Source organism: Zootoca vivipara, chromosome 1, assembly GCF_963506605.1.
Source record: "Zootoca vivipara chromosome 1, rZooViv1.1, whole genome shotgun sequence".
Lineage (NCBI taxonomy): Eukaryota > Metazoa > Chordata > Lepidosauria > Squamata > Lacertidae > Zootoca > Zootoca vivipara.
Genome location: NC_083276.1, coordinates 84,533,709 through 84,559,575, shown reverse-complemented (window position 1 = coordinate 84,559,575; position 25,867 = coordinate 84,533,709). Strand labels below are relative to the sequence as shown.

Sequence of the window (25,867 nt, the reverse complement as noted above, 5' to 3'; positions counted from 1 at the left end):
ATCTGCCCCTCTCCATCTCCAAGCGCCAGTGACATGTTGTGTGCCACACAGAGGGGAGCGATGCTCAAAAGTGCTTGAACACCCCATCAAGAATTCAGACTAGCAGACCCACCCTGAAATCCAAGCCCTTTCAAGCTGAGAACTGTGAATTCTCACATCAAATGCTGGAGACAGCACCCCTACCAGTACCTCTCAATCTCTGGGACACCCCCTGCTGCCACTCAAAACATCAGTTCAGCTGCCAGATCTCCATGACAACCATAGACAGTCAGGGCAAACATCAAACACGGACAGGAATAGGCCAAGTTACCGTCATTGCCCAAGCAACAACTGATAACTCCTCCCTTTCTAAGACGTAGGGGGTGACAGTGGCAGAAGCCAGAGCTCTTGACAGTAACATGGTAAGCACTGAAGGGTAGAAAGGCACACCTTAGTTCTTCCTCCCCTCCTCTTTGAGCATTTTTGCATGTGAAGCTAAGAACTGTTTTTAAGTCTTATACTACTTGTAATGGAGACTCGTTTTAAACCTGAGGGCCCAGTTGTAAGGTGAATTTGCACACAAAGTATAAATGTTCTCAACCAAACGCCAAGCACAATGAAGAGTTCTGCTCAACTGTGAATGAATGGTACCTTGAAGGGCTGTTTTAGCTTCGTTACAGGAAGTGATGCACCTGGGGTTAAGAACTTAAGAAGAGCCCTGCTTGGCCAGACTAGTGGCCTACCTAGCTGAGAATTTTGTTCCTACGGTGGCCAATCAGATGCCTAGAAGAAGTTCACAAGCAGAATATGAGGAGTGCAATAGTGTCGTCCACCAACTGGTATTCAGAGGCATAGTGACTCCATTATTGTATGTAATATATAGCCATCATGAACAATAGCCATTGATTGCACCCTTGATGGCATGGCCTCTTTTGAGTTATTAAAAAAGGGGAAAGGTGGCTGGGGGATGGCCATGCCAGTTGAGGAAAATGGGAAGCAGACTCCTGGCTCCTCCCTCTGCTGACAAGAATTGGGTTGTCAGGCTAACTACCCCTCTTCTGCGGAGATGATAACCAGGTGGTTTTCTTTTGCAGCTGGGATATTATTATTTTTTAAAAAAAATCTTTAAAAATTCATTTTACATGCATTTTTCATAAACTGCTCTGGGATCCCCAGTGGGACGAATGGCAGATTTAAACAAAAACAATCAACTTTTAAAAATGTGTGTCTTTCCCCCATGCTTCAGGTCCAACCTTTGAGTGAGAGGTTAAATGCATTTGGGCTGTGTCAGGGGCAGCAGCCATACTAGAAGCAGTTGTCATCTAGAATGTCCTTGAAACTGATCACTCTGGGCGGGAGGGGATTGGAAGGGTGGGAGAGGCCTCCCGTGGACCTTCGAGAGAGAAAAGGGGGACAGATATCTCTAAAGGTCTGTTCAATGAAAAGATGGACCGATTTCCCAAGTGTAACAATCCCGATGGGAAAGTCTATTTCCGGACCATCTCCCATCGTTGTAGGGTGATTGGCAGCAGCTGCTGCAGCCCCTCCCTAGACACCCACACGAGAAGGCCAGGGTGGTCACAGCAGCAGCTATTCTGAGCGCAGGCAACGGCAGAGGGGCTGCCAAAAACAGATCATCCCACCCGCACTCTCTACGGCTGTTTCCCATCTGTCACTGGTCCAGAATCATCTACAGGCACTATATCACCACCCCACGTTGCGATTGTCTGAAGAAACTAAGTTATCAAAAAAAGAAAAAAGGGAGTGGGGGGGGGGGAGACACTTTAGATCTTTAACATGCCTGGAACAAAATAAGCAGCCTCCATTCTAGTCTATGGACTTGGTGAAACAAGGAGCACCCGCTACAGTCAATAGGAATAGTCAATAGGTCCTGAAATAGGGGATGAGCCTGAAAAATCAAGTGGCAACTCCGACTGCTGATGTGACTCACAACTTTTCCCTGCCTCCCCCACCCCCCATAGGCAATATAAATGCCCTGCTTCCAGGAGTTCTATACACCGTCCCCCTGGGAAATAAAAATTGTTTCGTTTTGCTAATGCGTCCCTGCCTGCTGGCTGCGGCTGCTTCACCGCCTGATGTCTGTCAACATGAAGAGAGAAAATGTGGTTGACACCCCGCCTTCCCAGACATAATGTGGAATGAATGACAGATATGAAATCTGTATAATTTCTCCCCTCTTGCCAACTACTCACCCTGTGCATAGCCTGCCTCTTGTACTAACTGGGGCAGGGGGCGGGCATTAAACACACTTGCCATTGAGCACCTAGTACTCAGTAGTACAGCTAGTTCATTTTAGACCTTTGGTATCATAATGGAGTTACCGGGGTGGGGGTGGGGCTCCTATAGAGGGCCATGTGTGTTGCTTCAAATATGAAGCACACAATTAACATTTCCCCTCTCATCGCCACCACTCCCTGCGCTGGCACAAAATTGTTTTGCCAACCCTCTTCTATCTATCTATTAATTCATACCGCCATAAACAGGAGCAAAAGGGGGGTTGTTGCCTTGGTGCTAAACACATTTACTTGGGAATAAGCCCCATTTTGTTGTAGAAAAGGATATTCCCTCCCTTCCTGTCTGAATGAACAACATTTTTAAAGGTAAAAATAATGAAATTTCCAACTATAGTCATGTAGATGCCTGACCAGCCAGTCCAGTTTATAAAATGTTATTAAGAAAAAAAAAGATTCTGCAGAGCATCATCCCTGGCAGGTCCCATCATGCCTATGCTGGTGTAGGTGCTGATAGGAAGCCTGCTTGCCACTGTGCCCATCCTTTGCCACTCTCTGCCTGGACTTTGGCCTCAAGGTCCAGCTCTAACTGCCCCACTAAAGGTAAAGGTACCTCTGACCGTTAGGTCCAGTCGTAGACGACTCTGGGGTTGCAGCGCTCACCTCGCTCTATAGACCGACGGTGTACAGCTTCCAGGTCATGTAGCGTTTGTCCGTAGACAACTTCCGGGTCATGTGGCCAGCATGACTAAGCCGCTTCTGGCGAACCAGAGCAGCGCACGGAAACGCCATTTACCTTCCCACCGGAGCGGTACCTATTTATCTACTTGCACTTTGACATGCTTTCGAACTGATAGGTGAGCAGGACTTGGGACCGAACAACGGGAGCTCACCCCGTCACAGGGATTCAAACCGCCGACCTTCTGACTAGCAAGCCCTAGGCTCTGTGGTTTAGACCATAGCACCACCCAGGTCCCTAACTGCCCCACTACTAGCACAAAAAGCCTCCATCTGTCCTTGCAGTTTCTACACATCTGAGGGGCACACATTCTTCCCTTCTCATCTGAAATAGCATTGTTAAGCCCTGAGATGCTTCTCTGCCTGCTGAAACCTTGACTCCCACCACACCTTGCAAATCTTCCATGAAATGAATGGTTTTCCTCTCATTTCTCTCAGACCAGACCCATCCAGGTTCCCCTGGAAGCAACATTCCTTAGGCCTGTCAGAAATATTTAGGATTTATTGCTATCTTGAAGCTCTTGGAGAAAGCAGATTAGTGCACATAGGACGTGGGGTTTAATGTATAAAGTAAAAGCAAATAGTTGCACTGAGGAAATACAAGCTGTAGATCACCACAGATCAGAGAATCTGGTCCAAATGGAGTAATTTCTGCCACTTCAATCAAGCCTGGCTGTGACTGCACAAGGCAGCAGGTAGAAAATACAGTGTTGAGAGCATTTCTTCTGTAAAGGGCCACATTCCCTTAGGGGTAATCTTTTGAAGGCCACAGCAGCAAGGAGCAGGGCCAGAGCCACGTCATAGTCCTTCTCTTTCATCCATGTACAAACACCCACTCACCATTCATTCTCTCACACAGCCAGGCAACAACTATTATGGAATTATATTTTTAAACAGTGTCCATCTGGGACCACAAATGAAACCCAACCCTCCCTCGCCATGGGAGGTGGCTGTGGCTGATGGGAGTTGTAGTCCAAAACTTCTGATGGGCATCAGTTTGCGGGAAGGCTGTGTCAAACCATAGGGACATCACTCGCACAAGTGCCTCACTATGTGGAGTTCCATGTAGCCTACTTGCACTGAAGGCTCCTGTTCCTATGGCTGCTTGCATGTAGAAAATGAACCTGCATGTCAGGTGGCAGGCAGTCAGAATTAAAGATTTGTTTCTGCAGTGGAGTTTCTGTGTGGATTTTCCCAAGGATCTTCACTGGGATTGGCGCTGTTTAGCTTGTTCATAAAAGAGGTGCTATTGGTGAGGCGACCCACTTTGTGGATGACATCCAATTCTCCAGGCTGCTGAAACCCTAAGCAGAATTCAAAGAGATTTAAATGTACCCCTCCAAGCAGTGTGATAAGGCAACTAAACATCCCATGAGAGTAAATAATAAAGTGAGAATCCTGTTCCTTCTTGGCTTCTGACTACTTGGTTAATATTATTGATATTATGATACCCTGCTTTTCCCCCTGATGGGACTCAAGTCAGCTTACAGATAACAAGAACTGGTAAAAACGTTAGATAAAAACAATTACTGTATTTTAAAACAATTAAGCATGGATAGAATTACCGGTATATACATATATAAAAGCTATATGCTTTGTTCCTCAAAAAGAGGCAGCTGGTGTTACCCAAGGGCCCTAGGCATTAGCCTGAAGAGCCAAAACGTTTCAATGTCTCATCCCTGGCCATATTCCCTGATGGTGCTTCCTCTGCCTCATTCAAGTTGTATGCATAAGATCAGAGAGAAACACGGGACATCACTTGCCTCCTTTTCAGCTTCTGACTCCCACTCCTTTTACAGACATGAAACTCCAAAGAAAATTTCCCTAAGTTGGAAGTGTCTCTGCTGCCTTGCTCCCTTGCACTCATTGTCTAAATATGAGGTTGTTTAGGGCTAGGCTAGGCTAAGCAGGCAATGTAGAACATGGCCTGGCCATTCTTCCCTGCTGGGATATTCATAAAGGATACCAACCCCACATAGAGCTAAGTGAATGGAAGCGGTAACCACCTTGGAGGAGCCACTAAACACAATCGCCAAGGAGTGACGTGGGAAAGGCATGCTATAGTCCTGGTTTAGAAAAGGATGGCGGCACCGAATATTGTACAGATTATAAAGGCAGTTGCATTGCCCCCTCCCCAATAGTTATTGCGATTGTAACCTTTTATGTTGTGTACTGCTTTGAACTATTTGGGAAATGTGTGCATTTTATACAAATCTGATTTATATTACTGTACTTGGTTTGATGCCCGACTGTCAGTATTTTGTAGGAGGGGAGCTAATGCATATTGGAGATTTAGATTTGTACAACTGAAGTGAATTAAAGCACTCTCTCTCCCTGGCACAACAAATACACTTTAAAAAACAGACTTTTGCACTTAGGTAAAGGGACCCCCTGACCATTAGGTCCAGTCGTGACCAACTCTGGGGTTGCGGCGCTCATCTCACTTTATTGGCCGAGGAAGCCGGCGTACAGCTCCCAGGTCATGTGGCCAGCATGACGAAGCCGCTTCTGGTGAACCAGAGCAGCACACGGAAACGCTGTTTTCCTTCCCGCCGGAGCGGTACCTATTTATCTACTTGCACTTTGACGTGCTTTCGAACTGCTAGGTTGGCAGGAGCAGGGACCAAGCAACGGGAGCTCACCCCGTCACAGGGATTTGAACCACTGACCTTCTGATCGGCAAGCCCTAGGCTCTGTGGTTTAACCCACAGCACATCCCGCATTTGCACTTAGGAAAGTGATAAGGTAATGCACTGAAAAGTATAGGGTGAACAGATGAGAACCAGAAGACATATAACCACCACTGCACAAGCAAATCAGGACAAATGCTCATTTTCATATAACCTCCCTGCAAACAAATCAGAATGAATTCACAATGAAGATCAGACTTCTTTGTATAAGCAAATCAGGACGAATGCTCAATAAATAGGCCATCTGGGGGGGCCCATTGTCACTTCTATATTCTTTGCACATTTAACAGTTCATACAAGTGGCTTAAATCATAGAAGATGTTGCACTGTGAAATACTGCAAGCAGCAGGGTCTGTAGAAGGGTGTAGCAGCTGCTGCCAGAGATTGCAGCAGGACCCCCAAGTTCCACTGCTTATGTGAGTGAGTGCTTGAATAACCACTAGAGTGAACAGCTAGATGCACACACAAAATCAGACAAATGTTTCATGAGAGACTCATTCTTACTCTCTGCTCTGCACAGATGAAACAACACTTTAGATGGATGCTGCCAGGGACTCCCTCTTCTTCCTTGTATGTGAGTATTATCAGGAACTTGCCAAGGGGCAACTTGGTTGTGTAGGAAGTCCTTTTATATCTTTCTCACATCACATTTGTATCCTTCAATGAGCTCATGGCAGGATGGCTTGTCCCATTTTATCCACATGGGGAATATTTAGGATTGCCATACACCCGGAATTTCCCAGTCATATCTGGAATACTGCAGTCAGAAGCAGTGTCCAGGAAAATCCAGACGTATGGCAACCCAAACAGATGGCTGTTGCCAAACAGTTCTGTGTCCATCAAATTCCATCCCCCATTGAGCATCTACACCGCTGCACATGAGGAGACCAGAAGCCTATTTGTAAGTAGGTGCAATAGACTTGAAATGAAACTACAGTATTTCATTCTTTTCAAAGTACCATTCTGGTTTTACCTTTGTCTTTTTATTCTAAATAAACTTCATAACTATGGTGTTTGGGGTCTTGGGTGCATTTCTGCCAGACTGAAAGGCAATTTCCCCCTATATCAATTTGGTCCATGGTGTGTGTAAAATAGGTTTGACAGAGAAAAGAAAGCTACCTTGGTCTCTGGGGAGGGATGGGTAAGCAGGATGCTCTCTCTCTCCTTCCCATCCTAAGGATTTGCCACAGAAAGCACTCTTGAGGTGAGTGTGGAGGCAGCCTATTTGAGAGCCCCTGGTGTGACTGGCCTACCCAGCTGGCAAGACCTACTCCTTACAAGAAGGCTGAAATGAAAGCCATGTAGGCTCTTAGGGGATGCTAGTGCTCCACCCCCAAGCAGTATTGGCCACCTCTCATTTCATTCCCTCCCCCACCTGACACCTGGCCATCCCCAAAATGAGCATATGTGCATATGTAGTTTAAACCTTCTCCATAAATCAGCCCCCCCCCAAACTCCTGGCAGAAACCAGCTTGTCTGCCCCATGTCTCCTTGGCCCTGGGATGTACTGCTTGGATGGGGTGTGGCTGACGCCAGCTCTAATTTCAATTCCCCCTTCCCTTCCCCCCTGCTCATAACTCGCCCTTTGCCACATATTGAGGTCTCAGCTTTCCAAAACCCAGCAGACAAGGGCGTTGTTAGGGGGTGGCCCATGGCTCCCATGCCCCAGACCTTTTTGGAACTTAGAAGCTGCCTTTATACTGAATTAGATGATGCTGAACTATCATCTAGCCCAGTGTAGATGATCAGGCACTTTCAGATGGTAAAGTAGCAGCTTGCAAGTCTGCTGAAGTCCATACTGTACTGGACAATGCAATTAATTCCAAGAAACCAAGTCAAAGTCTCCCCTCATATTCTCAGTATGTTAAATTCTGTACTTGCAATTAAACTATTTTTTCTTTAGTCTGTAGGTCAGATTGGCTTCCATGGCCTGAACATTTGCAAAGGTTCTCATACAATTAATGTGCCATCATCCAGAAGCTTATGCATACAGAGCTACGGCGCTCAGTAACACCACAGACAGTTCTTATTCTGCCACTCAATCACCAGCCAACACTGCCATGCATAAATCATAGTGAGAGCTGCAGCAGACGCAAATTACCACCCATCAACAGTATCTCCCTTGCTTTAGTTACATCTCTTTTGCGGCTACGGGCTCCATTTATGAAAAACACAAGGGAACAAAATTGCTTGTAACTATATAAGGATGCATTTTATTCTAAAGCAAGCAATAAAAAAACCCCATCCTTTCTTCAGCTCCCACGTCTTTAACTAGAACCCGAGCTGGCAGGTCTTCTGAAGGATCCATTTTGTTGTCAAAAGCAGTATTAAAAACAGTGTCAGTACACTATCTGGTCATTCAGCCCTATAATTCCTTATTAGGGGGCCTTGTGTTTTGGAGGCTAGAAGAAGGAAGGAGAGGAGAGGAGAGGAAGGGTTAGGAAGGGAGGAGGAAGAGGTCAAGGCTGGAAGAAAAGTGTGGAGGAGGAGGAGGCAGGCATCATGGATGAATGGGAAGGAGGAGGGGAGAGGGAGGGGGGAACGGTGGTTGCTTTGGAGCCTGTGCTTTGTTTTCTTCTCCATCCCCATTATTTCCACCTCCCGCACAGCACTGGGATGAGACAATCCCCATCTGGAAATACCTTCCCTTTTACAGTCAGGCAAGAAGGCGCAGGCTGCAGCAGTGGGATGAGCCCCAGACTTACCCTCTCCTTGGAGGTGCTCCATTTGTGAGGGAGTGGAGGAAGGGAGATCCAGGATGTGAGGAGGCACTGGCAGTCAGCAGAGAGGGTCATTGCCTCTGGGATCACAGCTCCAGGGACAGGGGAAGAATGCGAACCATGCTACCAAGGTCAGGCTGATGCTCAGCAGCTTCACTCTAGACTGCTCTCCTCCTTGTGAAAAACGGCAACTTGCAAGACAGAAATTATGGCTGCTCCACCATTGACTGTTCCACTATTACAGTCCGTTCCCTTTCCCTCTCACTTCTGATTGTTGGTTTTATTGGGCAGGGCAGTATGCTTATCCACTTCCTCTGGTCCCGCTGCTTTCCCCCTAGGGAAATCTGCTCTTTGGTGCTCAATTGGAGCAAATGGCAATTGTATCAGCTTGTGATTATTCCATAGTCAATATGACAGGGATAATTGAAGTGCTTCCCCATGCCACTCCACATTCTGTTACCGTATTTACCATGGGCATTCACTTCTATCCTTACAAAGTGAGAGTGAATACTCAGCATCTCTTAACATTAGAGGCATAAGAAAGCTGTGTTGAGCAATCTGGTGTATGTACTCATGGGGGCCTTGCTGGATCAAGCCAAGGTGAACCTCATCTAATTTTCTTTCCAAGAATCCCAGCAACCAGAAATCGAGCAGTGGACTAAGCTCTACCTTTTGCTTAACCAAGCTCTACCTCTTGCAGCATAGGATGTGGGCTGTGGCTGGCCTTCCTAATCTGTTTCCATCCACTCCCTAAACACATGCAAAGGGCTTCTCCATCCCAGGCATCCCCTCTCCAATTGCAAGTATTTGGATTCTCACATGAGCTTCCTGCTGTGCCAAGTACTGGAGTGCACTGTGATGTCACTGAGGGAAGGAGGAGTGTAACACAAAGATGAACTGAGTTTGGAAAGACAATGAAATATTATGCTGTCACTTGGGTAAAGGAGGGTGATCACCCAGAAAGGAAATCAGGGCCCCTACAGTGGTTCAGAATACTGTAGGGGTAGCATTTCACTGTGTGGAAACCTGAACCACACAGCTGGATCCTTGTCCATTGATGTCAGATGATTGTAGGTTTTGTGGATATGTAAGAAACTGTTGTGTGTGTGTGTGTGTGTGTGTGTGTGTGTGTGTGTGTGTGTGTGAAACACACACATTTTAGTGTTATTCTGACTCTTCATGCTTCTCTCTCATACGAATTTCTTTGCATATTTAACTTTGGGCTCGTCCACACTGCCACTTGTCCTTTGCCTAGAAAGCATGGTTCCAAGCAGTTATATGAGATTGTGTCAAGCAAATGTTCTCCTCTATTTTTTCTAGTGCATTTCCCCATCACTTTCCTTATCGGAAGAAGTCCAGTCTTTTGGGAGGGTAAAACAGGTTTGTTGAGCAAAACCACCAAATCAGCTTTAATGGCACAACCTGAATCGGCAGGAGTGTGATTGCATCTCACCTGAAAATGGCAATACAATATATGCCAGCAGTTCTCATTACCCCTGACTGTGCATTGAGATAAGAATAGATGCTAGGAGGGGATTTATTAGATATCTATCCTTCCTTCCTCACATTTGTGAGTTCAGCAGATTGCCAGCCCTTTGCAGCTTAAAAGGGAAGCTTAGATAGGCTAGTTTTAGACGTTTAGCTTAAGTAATTTAAGATGTTTTAAAGCAGACTGTATTCTCCTGACGTATTTTCCCCTTTTCTCCCCCTTAAAGCAATAATCACACAGTCTTGTAAAAGGTAAAATAACATTTGCTAACTCAGAATACTTGCTGAAGAGTAACACATGCAGCAGCTTTGTTCAGTCAGGCTTAAAATGGTAATTCAGTTACAATGCATACTTAAGTCTTGCTTAAGATGGAGTCATGAAGAGTCGGACACGACTAAACGACTAAACAACAAAGATGGAGTCGGAGCATTGGAGCTCAGACTCAGCAGATGTTCTCATTTTTGGCAGAGCAGAAAAAGATGGAAAGAGAGGAAGAGGGTGTGCCCAGGCAGGTAGGAAAACATACAGCTATGCCCTTCCCCTGTCAGGGCACTGTGGGAATGTCTCTCACAGAGTAGTTCTCTCTAGCAAGTTCACAGGAAAACCCTGTGAACTTCAGCTCTTGTCTTGTGCCTATCTAGCAAAAACATGAATTGTTGGTTTGACTGCATTTTAAATATCCCACTTGAAAATTGCTGAGGGTCATTAAGTAGTCTACTAACTTTTTATCAATTCAACACTGGCATCATCTTCAGAACCATGGCATCACAGACCTTTAGGTCAGGGCATTGTTAGCAAGGAAGGTTGGGGGGGCACATGATAGAGGTCAATTAAATTGTGCATGGTGTGAATCGGGAGACGTTTCCCTATTCCTCATGGCACTTTAAAAGGGGATTGGCCAAATTCATGGGGGATAAGGCTATCAATCACTGTTTCGCCATTCTGGCAATATTCTACCGCCAAGATCAGAGGCATTGTGCCTCTAAATATGAGTCACATGGGAGAAGGCTATTGGGCTTATGTCCTGTTTGTGGATTTCCCATAGGCATCTGGTTAGCCATTGTAGGAAACAGGATGCTGGACTAGATTAGGGCTTTGGCCTGGCCCAGCAGGCCTCTTCTAATAGTCTTATGTCCGCAAGGGCAGAAAGGGTTAATTTCACTTTCGCCAGCCCCTCCTCTCCCCCCCCCTGGCTCTGAATAGCACTCTGACAGGCAGGCAGCATAGCAGCTGGGCTATTTAGGTTTAGTGGCTGCCACCTGGGGAATGCAAAGGGGGAGGAGATTCAGGGAGCATAGGCTCTGACATCACTGGCCGGCTCCATTCTGGGCACATGGACAAACAGGGTGATTCACTGCAGGCTGGTATTATCTTGCAAGGAGGTTGCCAGTGACTCAGCCCCCAAAGTGGGAGGTGAAGGAGTACAAGCCAGGATACCCCAGTTTTATTGGGCATATGGTTTGTTTTTGGTTTTATAATCTAAGCCCAGGAGAGTGCAATGCCCTTTGGGTTTTTAGTTTTGGTTTCAAAATCTAAGCCTTGGAGACTGTAATTCCCTTTGGGTTTTGTATGAGGTGAGATGAAGAAGCCTGTGGACATTACTGTACAGGCAGTGCTTTTTCCCTGGGGGTATGCAGGGGTACACATACCCCTAAACATTCTGTAAATCTTTGTACTTTTGTCCATTTACTGTATTTATTTCCCCCGATTTGAACTATAAAATGATGATTTTCTTGAGTCAAAATGACAGTACAGTATCCCTAAATGTTTATATAGATATATAAAAGGGGGGAAGCACTGATTACAGGTATCCACTACCAGCAAACAGGCTTATTGACTCCCCTCAGTCTCCCCAGCTTGGAACTTGCCTGAGGAAATATATAAGGACTAATCCCTGGGATGACAACTGGCTGCACTAAAACCCATCAGTAGGAAACAGTATCCAGAACCCATCTAGTCCATTAGCTAGGAATAAATATCAGGTTAAATATGCTTCAACTACTCTGGGAGAGATTCCTTTTTGCAACTTATTTGGCTTCATTCCAAGAACTTGCTTCTCTGCCAAAACCTTTAGGGTTGTGTGTGTGGTTTTGTCCTGAATGTTTGTTTTGTTATGTTTCTCATTGTGGTGGGATTTCAATGTCCTAATATAGTGTTTGCTTCTTTCCCCCTATTCCCAAACTATGGTCCTGGCATAGCTGTTTACATATCTGAAAGTTTTCCCGTCGTCAAGCCTGACCTATTCTTTCAGTGATCTCACATCCCCTTTCACTTTCCAAAGCTGGTACTTTCCACTTCACCCCCTCCTTCACAGTATCCCTTGACCATCGTCCTCAGGCCCACGGGCATGATCTGGGCCCACTCCCAGATGAGGCCTAGCCGTTGCCTAGCAGAACGGAACTGTTGCATCCCATGACTGGCTTGTTCCCGCCCCACAAGAGATTTCTCACTGACAAGAGGAATCCACAGCTGTTCCAAAATGGGAGCTGGAGGAGGGCAAGGGGGAAACGGGGAGGGAACAGTGGGATGATGTCAACACTCAGGGATACAAATAGCCAGAGCTCAGATCCCCGTCCCGACTCTGACTTGCTCACCCAGAGCAGCTGTTCTCTCTCTGCCTCCGTCCTGTCCAGCCGCCACCATGAGCCAATCCTACTCCTCCAGCCAGAGACTCTCCTCGTACCGCCGCACCTTTGGTGGTGGCTCAGCTTCACCTTCCTTCCCCCGTGCCTCTTTCGGTAGCAAGGGCTCTTCCGCCAGCTCCGTCTCCTCTCGGGTCTACCAAGTGTCCCGCAGCGCTGCACCACCCAGCCTGTCCAGCTTCCGAGCCAGCTACTCGGCCCCACTGCGCTCATCCTACCAGGGTGCTGGCGAGCTCCTTGACTTCTCCCTGGCCGATGCCATGAACCAGGAGTTCTTGCAGACACGCACCAACGAGAAGGTGGAGCTGCAGGAGCTCAACGACCGCTTCGCCAACTACATTGAGAAGGTGCGTTACCTGGAGCAGCAGAATGCGCTCATGGTGGCCGAAGTCAACCGGCTCAAGGGCAAGGAACCCACAAGGGTGGCCGAAATCTATGAAGAGGAGCTGCGGGAGTTGAGGCGCCAGGTGGAGATGCTGACCAACCAGAGAGCACGTGTTGATGTGGAGAGGGACAATCTGCTGGATGACCTCCAGAAGCTGAAGCAGAGGTGAGATTAACGTGCCAGCAGCCCTTGCTGCCATGGGCTGGTTGCTAAGCTCATCTCCTACCCTACCCATGCTTGCTTGAGTAGCTGGGGCTCTTTCCTTGTCCCGAATAAGAGGCCTTCCTTGACCAGAAGCAGAGTGAACAGGGCAAGGCAGGGCATATTCACTTTGCGGTTGTCATCATCTCCCATCCCTGGTCTTTCAAAAAGAAATACAGAGGCTCGGCTACCTTTTGCCACTCTTGACCAGGGCCTTGGCCGGTGAGAGTGCCTTGCCTATGCACTGGGCATCCTTCACCCTAATGCTGTCCTTTTCTCCAAACTACCCTACTCTGGCCCAAACTGCCATCAACACCCATCCCAGTCCTTGCCCAAGACTCCAATCCCTTTCATGGAAGGTGTTCTCCTTCTTTGTAGAAAGTTGATCTTAAAGGCCTTGACACCCAAGGGCTTCTAGATAACTGCTGCCCCAGGACTGTGCTGTATCTCAAGACAAGTGGTTCATTTTCCTAAGCACAGCAAAACAAGCATCTCCTCCACATATAGGCTCCAAGACCCCATGCCAAGTTGCTTATTCTTAGAACAGGGTTCAGGGTGTGTCCAGTGATGGTACAGACTCATCTGCCGCACCAGCCCTGCCTCTCACTTTTAAGCTTCTTTTAAATCTTTATAAACATAAGAAGCCCAGATGGTTTAGTAAAACGTAGGCATTTGTTGTAAAGAGGAACAGCCAGGTTTAAGTGCAACTATTTCTGTCTAAGATGAAAGGGTCTTCAGAAATTTTTACACTACTGTAGTTTAGAGAGTTATATATTTTAAAGACACAGTGTGCTAATGAGACTGTGCCATCTGTCCCCAAGCCAAGTAACCCCATCACTGCTTTTATTGAGTTAAGGGGACTAAATTGTCTTTGTTAAACACTCTTGTTTTGATTTGGAAGATGTGGATAACTGAACACATGTATGCCTGTACCATATGCACACGCATGCAGGTAGTGTTTAATGCTTCAGTATTAGACACTGAGGTTTGTTCTCTCATGAGAATAAATCTTGTGTGAATTCCCAACCAAAAGTGACTGTTATGCCCTCACTCTTTGAGAAGAAAACCGCTTGACACTTGGCCTGCAAATAGCTGCTTACACTTCTTATCAGATCACCTCTTGCCCTCTCTTTTGATAAGCTAAAGAGACTGAGCGCCTTATTCCTAAACTTATCTCTCATTCATAAGGTCACTCTTAAGCCGTTTCTCTGTCTGTTGCAAACTGTACATTTACATCCCAGCTCCAGACAGGATTCTACCACTTGCAGGCCTATAAAATTGCCATAATAGTAGCCTACCTCAAACGATTGGTGTAAGGACTAATTGAGATAAGAAAACATTGTAACCTTTGCCCTGGTCCTTAGGAATAGGGTAGGCTTTAATAATAACCAACTCCAAGCTACATGCCCCAAACATGTGCACAAATATTTGTGGGATGGTCATAAGATCTTGTTTCCAGATTTTGCTCTTGTCCTTCAATTATTATGCTGAAGAGCTGCAGCAGGTACAGTGGTGAGGATGCTAACTTACCCAGCACATCATTAATTGTCTAAGCCAGGGATGGAAAACCTGTAGCCCCACTGCAAGGCAGGGATCTTTTGCCCCACGTGGGGCTTGAACCCACAACCCTGAGGTTAAGAGTCTCATGTTGTACACCCTGAGCTATATGGGTTGTTGGACTCCAGTTTCTCAGTCAGTATGGCCCATGATCAGGTATGATGGGAGAATTTCAACAACATCCAGATGACCACAGGTCTTCATCCGGTGCCAATCCTGATTTATTTCCTTCTCAGCAACCTTTCTCCTAGCTCTTCAGCAGCAAAGCATTACTTGTTATTGGGAAGGGCACCTTTCCCTGCAGCTCATCCTACTTATTCGGCCTAGTTCCCATCTGCACCAGCCCTCAATACCAAGGGTTGGCTATGCAAGTACAGGAGCAGCTGCCCCTGGTGGAACTTCCACCCTTTTCTCCTAAGGGAAGCTCCATGCCAGCATTCACCAACACCTTTCAGATGTTTGGACTACAATTCCCATCTGCCCCAGGGAGGGCAGTCATGCTGGCTGTGCCTGATAGGAGTTGTAGTTCAAACATTCTGATGAAGGTTGCACGGTTTAATTCAAAGCCTCTGTTGAAAGTTGCACGATATCTTTAGCAGCTACATAGGACACAATAAATGCAGCTGTTTCGGTGGAGAGATGCAATCACTGAGAAAGCCAGACTTGCTCAGTTTCTGCCTGCCATGCCGGTTTTACACTGTTGCAACCACAAACCATAAATTCCAGGTCAGGGCAAGAAGAAGCATATAGATCACTAGGTACAGGACTTCTGAGCATGAGTCAAAACGAAGAAGAATAAAGTCAACTTCAGGCCTGCAAGTGAGTCACAAGCAGCACCAAACAGTGAAGCAAGGACTCCTTCAACACTGCCCCCCTCCATTAAAGCAGCCTTCTAGGTAGCAATGGATTCTGGGCAATACTGGGTAATAATTCAGGGCCTTGGGTGAGAAAGTTTAAAACAGCCTCTTAGAAATGTGGGCCCTCCTTGAGGGGGAAGCATCTTAGTATCTTCCTTTCATGAAGGATGAGGCCTAGTCCCCCAAAACCATGGCCAGCTTGAGGGAAATCGGACACTCTAGATTTTCTCCTCCTGATTTAGCTCCCTTATGACAGACAGGGCACAACTGGGCACAGCCGGAAACAGGGAATGCTGAGCCAGCAAGGCTGGGCACGTTGACAGGAAATCCTGGCATTTCAGAAGGATAAAGAAAGGAGAAATCATGATAGAGGGTCCCAGGGAGCAAAGACCTCTCCCAGGCCACACTGGGGGAAGTCTGCATGACAAAAGCTACACCCGCTGAACACTCCTCTTCCGCACAACTTTGAAAGTTGCAAGAGCGCTGCTCGTTTTGGTGCCCCAGTTGTGGTCACATCCATACATATTTAGAGCACACTTATACCACTTTTAACAGTCATGGCTTCCCCCCAGGAATCCTGGGAACTGTAGTCTGTCAAGGGTGCTGGGAACTGCACCACTGTGAGGAGGTCTCTTTAACAACTCTCTGCACCCTTAACAAACTACAGTTGGGGGGGAAGTCAGACCTGCTAAAGTATTTTAAATGTATGGTGCAGGCATGGCCTGCGACGGAGCACTTTTGCAGTGAACTGTGAACTTCATGGCCCTTTGTAACCACAGGGAAGAAGCTGGTCCCTCTGCTTGAGGGTTAAATGCTCTAACAGAGCACCCACCCTAGTTGGAAGTATAGTAAATCAGCCACATTAGGATAGTCTACCAAGAGTACTACACAAACACTGATGGTGTAGTAGTCGTAGGTAGCTTTTCCCAGTCTGGTCCTGGATGTCAGAAGCTTGGAACAGTCTGGGGCCAGGGCCTCGCAGCCGCCACTGTAGGGTGTGTGGGGGCTTGGTGTGTGGAGTTCAACAGTAAAGGAGTCAGTATTTGCTAGAAAGTGGATCCTAGTGCTGTGTCTGAGATCAGAGTTTCAGGTGCTCACAGCCTGCCCTTAGTGTCCAAATCCCCCCCCCCCCGGTGATGTCACACATCTCCCATGTCAAAACGCCTGGAAGACCATCCCTAGCATTCTGGCACCTCAATGGCATTCCACCTGTCCCCATATCTTTATAGCTTGTGCCATGCCTTTGCCATTTCCCAGGACCCCAGGCTGGGGGTCCACATTATTCCCTGGAATCCCAGGCTGGAGAGACCCCTCCCAACTCAGCACTTGTTCCATGATTCTTCTTTGTAGTCACTGCCCTGTCCCATGGTCCAGGCCCGCCTATGTGCAGCCAAGCACTGCTACCCTAAAAGGGAAGGGGGAGTGAGCATTATCCACAAGTGAGCTCATGGCTTTTGTGCCTGGGCCTTTGACTATAACAGGCAATGAGAGGACATGTTCCAGCTCCCATCCCTGTCTGGCTCCCAGCCAGATCCCACTCCACCCCCTGGAATGCAAGAGAATCACTCATTCCAGATGCACACATTACTCCTGCTGCTTGGATGGAGTCACAGGTCACGGGCTCTGGGGGAGCCACACACAGGCTTTAGACCCCCTGGGATGTGTGCAATGCAGTGTTATATATCCAGGCCTTGGAGGGCCTGGTGCATCTGTCGGTCTGACACCCCTCCTTTCTGCCCCACTCTCCCAGGCTGCAAGAGGAGATTCATCTCAAGGAAGAAGCGGAGAACAACTTAGCTGCTTTCCGAGCTGTAAGTCCAGATCTTACCTGGTAACCATATTCCAAACAGCAGTTTTCCTTGTAGGAGCTTTCACAACGTCTGGGAAGAATGTATTGTTTCTCTCACCCCTTCTGCTCAGCTTCTTCCTAAAGTTTAGTAGTGCCACCATTAAATTAATGCAGCGCCCTCTACTGTTTTACATTCTCTCTCTCTCTAACTGTATAGTGCAACATCAGTTAACAATCCAACATGTATAACCTTTGGGCGTGAAGTTTCTTTCTGGACTGATGTTTTCAGTCATTCTGGGGTTGTTGTTGTTTAGTCGTTTAGTCGTGTCCGACTCCTTCGTGACCCCATGGACTAAAGCACGCCAGGCACTCCTGTCTTCCACTGCCTCCCGCAGTTTGGTCAGACTCATGTTGGTAGCTTCGAGAACACTGTCCAACCATCTTGTCCTCCTTCTCCTTGTGCCCTCCATCTTTCCCAATATCAGGGTCTTTTCCAGGGAGTTTTCTCTTCTCATGAGGCGGCCAAAGTATTGGAGCCTCAGCTTCAGGATCTGTCCTTCTAGTGAGCACTCAGGGCTGATTTCTGGGGTACCTATAGCAAAATGGGTGCTGAGGGGCTCCCTCATGGGTACAGATCTTCAGATGAAGTGAGGTATACAAATAATAATAATAATAATAATAATAATAATAATAATAATAATAAATGTATCAGCTCCCTTTAATTGCTGTTCAGCGGGGTCAGACATGAGTGCCAGAAAATGAGTGTCCTGCTCCTAGTTCAGGGATCGTGGATTGGTCCCAAGGGACAGCTCTTCCCACACATTTCCTAAACGTACGATTGGCTGAATTCCCAGATGATGTTAGTTAAAGATCAGAGGGGCAGCTTCATGGTCTTTTCATAAGCAAATAGTTAAACATAAGCATCTTTTCTCCTTAACATATTTGTGCCACAGTAATAGTGAAAAATGACCATGAAACTGGGAAAGTATCACTGAGAGGAAGGAACTCTTAAGTGCTTGAATAAAGATTTATTTCAGGCCCAACACATTTTGGAATAATCCTTTGGGAGATTTGCACTCCTGATCAAGTGCATAAACCACTATAATAACTTGTATTGGAAAAAGCATCCAAAATGACACCTACACAACTATTAGAACCAGTAGCCTTTGCAGTTGGGTGTTGCTTCTATGCAGGCACCTGACTGCACAGGCAACTGGTTCTAGTTTATTTAAAAAGGGTGCTTTTTGGAAGAGTTACTATGGTGGTTCGATGCAGTTCATCAGATTTTCTATTCAGAATGTGCCTCCAAATAAGCATTATTCCAAAACATGTCGGGCCTGAAATAAATGTTTCTTCAAGGACCTAGAGTTCCTTCCTCTCTACCTCACCCCCTAAAATGGTGGCCAGCCTCTATTGCATTTATTTCCCTTGAAACCAAGTCTCCTTTTTTCTGCCATCACAGGATGTTGATGCAGCCACTCTGGCCCGCATTGACTTGGAGAGACGTATTGAATCACTGCAGGAAGAAATTGCATTCCTCAAAAAGGTGCACGAAGAGGTAAGTGTGTACTTTTGTAAGTGCCCTTGCGGCTCCTTCCTTAAAATGATGTCTGCCATAAGGGAAGTGGCAGGTGGAAATGGGGAGGGGTTATTGAAGGGGATGGTGACTAAGTAGGAATGGAGATGGAGGTTTATCTATAACGATGTGGGTGGAATATGGGGTTGTATGGGAACATGTTACTATGCTATAAGACTTTCAGTCTAGCCCTATTTGCACTGGTCCTGATCTTGTCCTGCCATTGGTTCCTCCAGGAAATCAGAGAGCTGCAATCACAGCTACAAGAGCAGCAAGTCCATGTGGAGATGGATGTGTCCAAGCCAGACCTGACAGCAGCACTGCGTGATATCCGTGCCCAGTATGAGACCATTGCTGCAAAGAATATCTCTGAAGCTGAGGAATGGTACAAGTCCAAGGTGTGGTACACCCACTTTCCTAAGAAACAAGTTGCATTGGCTGTAGGGTCAGGGGAGCTTTGTGCGGGCTGCTGCTTATGGTATGGTAAAGGTTTGCTTCTTATATTAATCTGCACACACACCTTATCTGGCTCTTATCCCTTCTCTCTGTATATAGGTGTCTGACCTGACCCAGGCGGCAAATAAGAACAATGATGCCCTGCGCCAAGCCAAGCAGGAGATGATGGAATATCGGCACCAGATACAGTCATACACCTGTGAGATTGACGCGCTCAAGGGCACGGTGAGGTGCCATGCCAAGTTGGTGGCAGAGTCAGATCACGTATTCAAGTATTTCCCATTGAGCAACTTTTGCCCCCACGTCAATTGATGTTAATCACTTTTTACTAATATCACTAATTAGTGATAGCAAGGTGTAAGAGACCCGTGCAAGACACAAAAAGGACTCTTGATTTTACCAGGCTGCATTTCTGTGTTGATGGCTGATGTCATTGCCATTCACAGCCCTTTTGAGAGGGCCTGTAGCTCAACGATCAAACACATATTACACACACCTGAGGTCTCAGCTTAAATCTTGGGCATCTACAGCTAAAGGATCTCATGTGGAAGGACTAGTTAACACCTCTGGATGAGATACTAGAGTCCCTGCCAGTCAAAATAGAGATCAGGGTAGCCAATATGGTTCCCTCCAGATGTTGGAATCTACCTCCCATGGCTAATGGGATATGTCATCCCACAAAATCTGGAGGGTCTGTTTTGTGCTTCCTTGAAATTCAGCATACTGGAGGTGGAACAGAGTTGTTCTTTTCTGGGCTTTTCTGGAAGCTCTGGCTTTTTGAGTCCTGCCTCCTTTCTTGATTGCCAGTCCTGTCCTCCCACTCTGCAAATTTCCCCTCATTCATCAAGTTTAGTTCTTGCTCATCTAAAATGCTGTAACCCATCCTCATCCTGCTGCCATGATTTTCATCGGATAACTGTAGCTAGAGAACAAAGAATCTGAGACGTGACTATTGTTCTCCTACGCAGACACATGCAGAGGTTCTGAAGTGCTTATTTCCCCCATTTTTGGCTTCCAGAACGACTCCTTGATGAGACAGATGAGGGAGATGGAGGAACGTTTTGCTGGCGAGGCCGGGACTTATCAGGACACCATCCAGAGGCTTGAAGAGGAGATCCGACACTTGAAGGATGAGATGGCAAGGCACCTGCGCGAGTACCAGGACCTGCTCAATGTCAAGATGGCTCTTGATGTTGAGATTGCCACTTACCGCAAGCTGCTGGAGGGTGAAGAAAGCAGGTGAGTGCTCCCCCCCCTCTGTAATTTTTCAGGCCTGGGACATGCATTTGGGCACTGTCTGACAGTTTAATCCCAGATATATTTGCTCTGAGGAACTGCAAGCAGCAGATTTTGAGCAGCTGACCCTGTGGTCCTAGTGCGGTGGTGAGGCACAAAGGCCTATTATATTCCTTGTGTTTCCTAACAGCAAAGAGGTAGTTGGGAAGAAAATTTGCTCTTCTATGGTGACATATGATTTAGTGCTCATCCAGACTTCTACTTGTCCCACCACTTCCCCCGGGAAAACTTGATCTTTACGGCTGAATCAAAGCAAACGTCAACTGGGTTTTCCTCTGATTAAATGCCAAAGAGCAGGTATTCCTGGAGAAAGCTGTGGGGCAAACAGAAAACCCGTGTTTTCTAGGCACAGGGCAAGTGGACGTGTGGACAAGCCATAAGTTAACCTTCAGCTGTGAAAGAAACAGGCTAGCTAGTCTCTCAAAGGTCAAATTGCACCTTGTCCCCCCCCCTCTTTTGCTAAATATGTTGGTGTACTAACAACCATGTTTTAGAATGAAGCTGGATGATGTGAGAATGAGCAGTTTTAGAAATCATGATGAGAGAACTGGAAACATTCTTTCAGTAAATGAGCAAAAGGAGCACAATCTGTTCAACTGCATAAAGAGAAGTGGAAGGTGGAGCATAGTGATTGTTGGATCAGGGCTGTTAGACCAAAGCGAGTCTGAGCAGGACTCATCCATGGCTGAACTGACTCTCCTCCTCTCCCTTTCTGTGTAGAATTTCCCTGCCCATTCAGACTTTTTCTGCAATCAACTTCCGAGGTAAGTTACATAATGCCTGTGTGCATTATGCATTTGGTAAAAGAAAGAAGGGGCCGGGGAATGTCAATGTGTTCACTTAAAAAGAAAATAAAAGATAGGCGCAGTGGTTGAAGAGTCAGTTCCAATTTAGGGAGCATCAAATGGTGGCGAGAGTTACATGCTAAATATCCCTGCTAGCACCAGCATATGCAAGGGAATGGAGCTGTTTGGAGGGAAAAGTAGGGAGGGAGGGGTGTTTTTCTGTTAAAATTGTGCCTCTCCCAACACCAACACCCCAAGTTCCAGGCATGCATTTGCAAGTTTAAATGTGGCTGAAAGTACCCAGTAGAATAGATGGACTGAAAGTAGTACCAAGAGGCTAGGGGTTGTTTCAGCGGAAGAGAAGGAGGTGGAGGAAGGATGAAGCATTTCCTTCCACCCTCCACTTCTGGATTCCAAATCCACCTCCAAAACGGATTTGCCCTACAGCAGAAAATCCTACAACTAACACTTGGTGTTCTGTTACATGCATTTGTATACACAACAAGTAATTCCACCTGGAGATGTTCTGGCTGCCTCCTGAGCTGAACAGACCCCACCTCTCCCTCTCAGCGCCCCCAGTGTCCTTCTGACGTGTTTGTTCTGCACTGACACCATGAGCTGATGCCAGCAGAGATGACCACTGCTTTTCAAATAATATATCAAAGCAACAACAACTCCCCATGTATAAAACTAAATTATAAAGGCTGAGATTCAATGCGATACAATATTTACTCAACACCATGACGCTATTTTAGCTGTCTAACAAATTGTTGCAAGTCCATCACATATCACCATCCAATTCTGTGCTCTATGAGACTTCTGCTCTTCACCCAAATGCATGTTCCCTTAGAAGATTATTCAATCAATAATATAATAGGTTATTCAAACAGTTCATTTGACAAAAGTTCAAAGCCAAATCAGTATTATTGCTGTTGTTTCCAATTCTGACTCCAACCTTGGCTTAGAGCTGCTGCTGTTGCAGCAGCATCAAACTGAGCCAGCAGCTGGGTTTGGAGATGGCTTGCTTTGCCACAAGTGGGTAGTGTTATATTTGGTTGGGAAGAGAAAGAGGAGGTGCACGATGTGGGGGTGACTTATGTTCATGTCAGATTTTTGGACAATCATGACTTGCCCCTTGATTGGATGATGCCAGAGCCACCTTCAACTTGTGGCTTGGACTACAACTCCCATCGCCTCTGATTGTATGCCATGCTAGCTGGAGTTTATGGGAGCTGCAGTCCCAGACTTCTGGAGAGGACATCCTTGGGGAAGACTGTGCTAGAGCAATGCCAAAGGTGATCTGTTGTTAAATGAATAAATGCACTGTGTGCCAAGGTGACAAAAGAGTGTTTGCATCAGTGTGTGTGTATCCATAAGATGAAGCTGGGAGAGAACAGGGAAGGAAAGGGACTCCTTTTTGTTCTGCAATTTCCATAATGTGACCGTCTTCTAAGTTAATGTACAGTGTTACCTTAGTTCTCAAACTTAATGCATTCCGGGAGTCCGTTTGACTCCTGAAACCGTTCAAAACCCAAGGTGCAGCTTCCAATTGGCTACAGGAGCTTCCTGCACTCAAGCGGAAGCTGTGTCAGACGTTCGGCTTCCAAAAAACAATCGCGAACCGGAACACTTACTTCCGGGTTTGCAGCGTTTGGGAGCTGATTTGTTCAGCAACCAAGCTGTTCGGGAACCAAGGTTTGACTGTATGGGATGAGTGAAAACAAAGGCAGGGTTAAATGGGGGAACATGCACATGTGCAGTTGTGCACAGTGGTTGTGGGGTGCTCACAACTGAATGTGCCTATGCCTACAGAGGCGTGTCCCCATGTGGACTGGAGGAAGGTGACTTTTGAAACCACAGTGGGAGATGGAACTTGTAGAAAGATGAGCTGGTCTAGGGATGGAAGCTGATACTACCTCCAGGAAGAGGAGGCTTGTGCAAGGACTGGCATGCTATGAAAGAGGGGAAGGTGTTTTAGGAGGAAGAGGCTCTCAGCCGTGGCCTGATGCTTTTTATTGACTGTGCTCCACCTTCATACACCAACCCAAGCACAACCATCAGCAGCTGATGTCTCTTTTCTTTCCTATGTACAGAGACCAGCCCAGAGCAGCGAGGCTCTGAGGTCCACACCAAAAAAACAGTGACCATCAAAACCATTGAGACACGTGATGGGGAGGTGAGTTGGTAGACCTGGAGGAGCCAGGGAGGGAGAATGGGGGAGACATGCAACCCGATGGTCAAAATGGGCTTGCGTTCTGGTTCTCTTCCTCCTCCCTCTGGAATTGGGACAGCTGAAGTGAAATCTGCTGAGGGTGCAATATAGGGTAGGGATGGGGAACCTATGGCCCTCCAGAGGATGTTGGACTCCCAATACCCATTAGTGCCCCCAGCCAGCATGGCCTGTTCTTAGGAATGCTGCTGCAGTTCAGCAACATATAGCCACCCCCAATATAGGGAGATATGGGAGTTTGCAAGGACATACCTCTAGCTAGCTTTCTCTTTCCCCAGGAGCTATGGATGCCTAGGCTTGCAGGGAGAGGGAGGTCTGTATGCCAAGGACTCAGGGTGCGGGTGGGGGGAAGCGGACTCAGGACCTAACTGGTTATAAAGGACATGTGAGGTAGCCAGGCTTTTCCTTTGGGCAGATCCACACCATACATTTAAGGCACACCCAGTGCACATTTAAAGTGCACAACTTCCCCTAAAGAATCCTGGGAACTGTAGTTTAAGGATGCAGGGAATTGCACCCTGTTAGAGGAATACTACAGTTCTCAGGATTCCTTGGGGGAAGTCACGTTGAATGTGCTTTAAAGATATGGTGTGCATCAGGACTGAATCCCTCTCTCTTTCTTTCTCTTCCTTTGTCTAGGTGGTGAGCGAGGCCCTCCAGCAGCAACACGAAATGCTGTAGATCTTTTCATCCCCAGAGAGGCAACTGGCGCATCTCAAAACCCTCTCCCCTACCGCGTGCAAAGGCCTGGGGTCGCTAGCTCCCACGCAGTCTCCCATTCACCCATTCTGTGACGGCACCACTTGGAAAACCTCACACACCCATCCGCACATATACACACGTGTGTGTGCGTGTGCGTGTGTGCACGCGCATGGCCTTCCCTGCACCCCAATTCCCAACGCCTCTCTCTTTCTGCTCCCCTTCTGTTTTTCCTGTCCCAGAAGCTGCAGGTGGGTGTGGCTAGGAAGACTGAGAGAGAGGGGGGCAGCTGTATATGTGTGTGTGTGTATCAATGTGTATGTTCCTGTGCCCTTCCTGTGTTGGGGGTGGGGAGGCTTCCTGCTACAATAGGGTCTGAAGCTCCGGCCGCCGCCTGCAGTATCGATCTCTCACCCATGCACCATGCAGGCACTGACTCCCCACCAACATGCCCAGACGACAGCCATGTGTGAAGCTTCACCCCCCAGCCTGAGTGCCGCCACAGGCCCCCTATCCCCTCAAGGCCCATCTGCTGCAGCGGAAATGTGCCTGGTCTGCAGGCCATGGGGGGACAGGGGAAGGAGGCAGGGGAAGCTGGCACAGCCCAGAGGATGGAGATGAGCCAATTGCCCAGCCTTGCCTCCGAGACCAAAGCCACAGTGCGCCTCTCCTCACCCCACCTCCTGCAGTGGAGCAGGACTCCTTGCCTGGAGGGTTGTGGGGAGGGGCTTGTTATCTCTAGCTTCAGTGAATGTCAGCCCCTCCAATGAAGCAGCTCTTCTGATATTCTTAGCTTGCAGTTTTGGCTTCAGACAAGCGCTTACCCTCCCACCCATGCTGGGATTTCCTGCCAGGGCAGCGGGCAGAAGGTTGGGAGGGTTGGACCCCTTTAAAAGAGGAAGTGAGTGGGACTGCTTAGGGTAAATGGACCCACACCTGCTGCAGAGCAAAGCTCCTAGGCTTGGGGTGTGGGCTAAGGGAAACATTGAGGAGGGAAGAATAGCGCAGATGGGTGCCAGCTAGAGGCATCCCTGTCTTGAGTGTTATCCCCACCCTAGATCCCAATCTCTCTTGTAGGGGCTGCTGCATACAAGGGGCCATTTACAGGAGTTGGAGAAGATAAGAGAAGGAACTGGCAGGTGATGGATTTGGGGGGAGAGCGAGAGTGTGGAAAAAAAATTGTGGGTGTGTGAGTGAAAGAGGAGGGAGGAGATGGAGAGATGCTGTGTGCCCCTGACCCTCCCACCCCAGCACGCCCCTGGCTCTGCCAAGTGATTAATAAACCATGGAGCACAAAACTGGTGGACTGTGTCTTTTCCTGTCCCATTGCATGCCTTTGGCTGGGTGAGTCTTATCCCATGTGATAACACACCATTCTTTATCAGTAATAAAGCCTTGTGTGGTCAATGGTCAATCAAAACCGGGCTTCTGTGCCTTTGAGAGCTCTGTGACACACAATGGCTTGATCGAACCATCTCCTCCGTTGGTGGTGCTACAGAGATGGGAGAAGCAGCACCCAGCTAGAC

General features: G+C 47.4%; 1 protein-coding gene across 1 annotated transcript; it reads left to right on the top strand.

Moving 5' to 3' along the window:
- The first annotated feature begins 12,431 nt into the window (after positions 1–12,431).
- DES (desmin) lies at positions 12,432–25,639 on the top strand. Its single transcript, XM_035126819.2, has 9 exons — positions 12,432–13,060; positions 17,261–17,321; positions 18,762–18,857; positions 19,112–19,273; positions 19,431–19,556; positions 20,350–20,570; positions 21,348–21,391; positions 23,506–23,588; positions 24,282–25,639. The coding sequence occupies exons 1-9, from the start codon at positions 12,510–12,512 to the stop codon at positions 24,321–24,323; spliced, it is 1,386 nt and encodes a 461-aa protein (XP_034982710.1). The 5' UTR covers positions 12,432–12,509; the 3' UTR covers positions 24,324–25,639.
- Positions 25,640–25,867: the final 228 nt, after the last annotated feature.

What these genes read in the sequence shown, in the direction of transcription:
- DES (XM_035126819.2), top strand. Translation starts at nt 12,510, where the DNA reads ATGAGCCAATCCTACTCCTCCAGCCAGAGACTCTCCTCGTACCGCCGC. An exon ending in CTCCAGAAGCTGAAGCAGAG is followed by an intron (nt 13,061 to 17,260) that starts GTGAGATTAACG and finishes CCACTCTCCCAG; the next exon opens with GCTGCAAGAGGAGATTCATC. An exon ending in TTGACGCGCTCAAGGGCACG is followed by an intron (nt 19,557 to 20,349) that starts GTGAGGTGCCAT and finishes TTTGGCTTCCAG; the next exon opens with AACGACTCCTTGATGAGACA.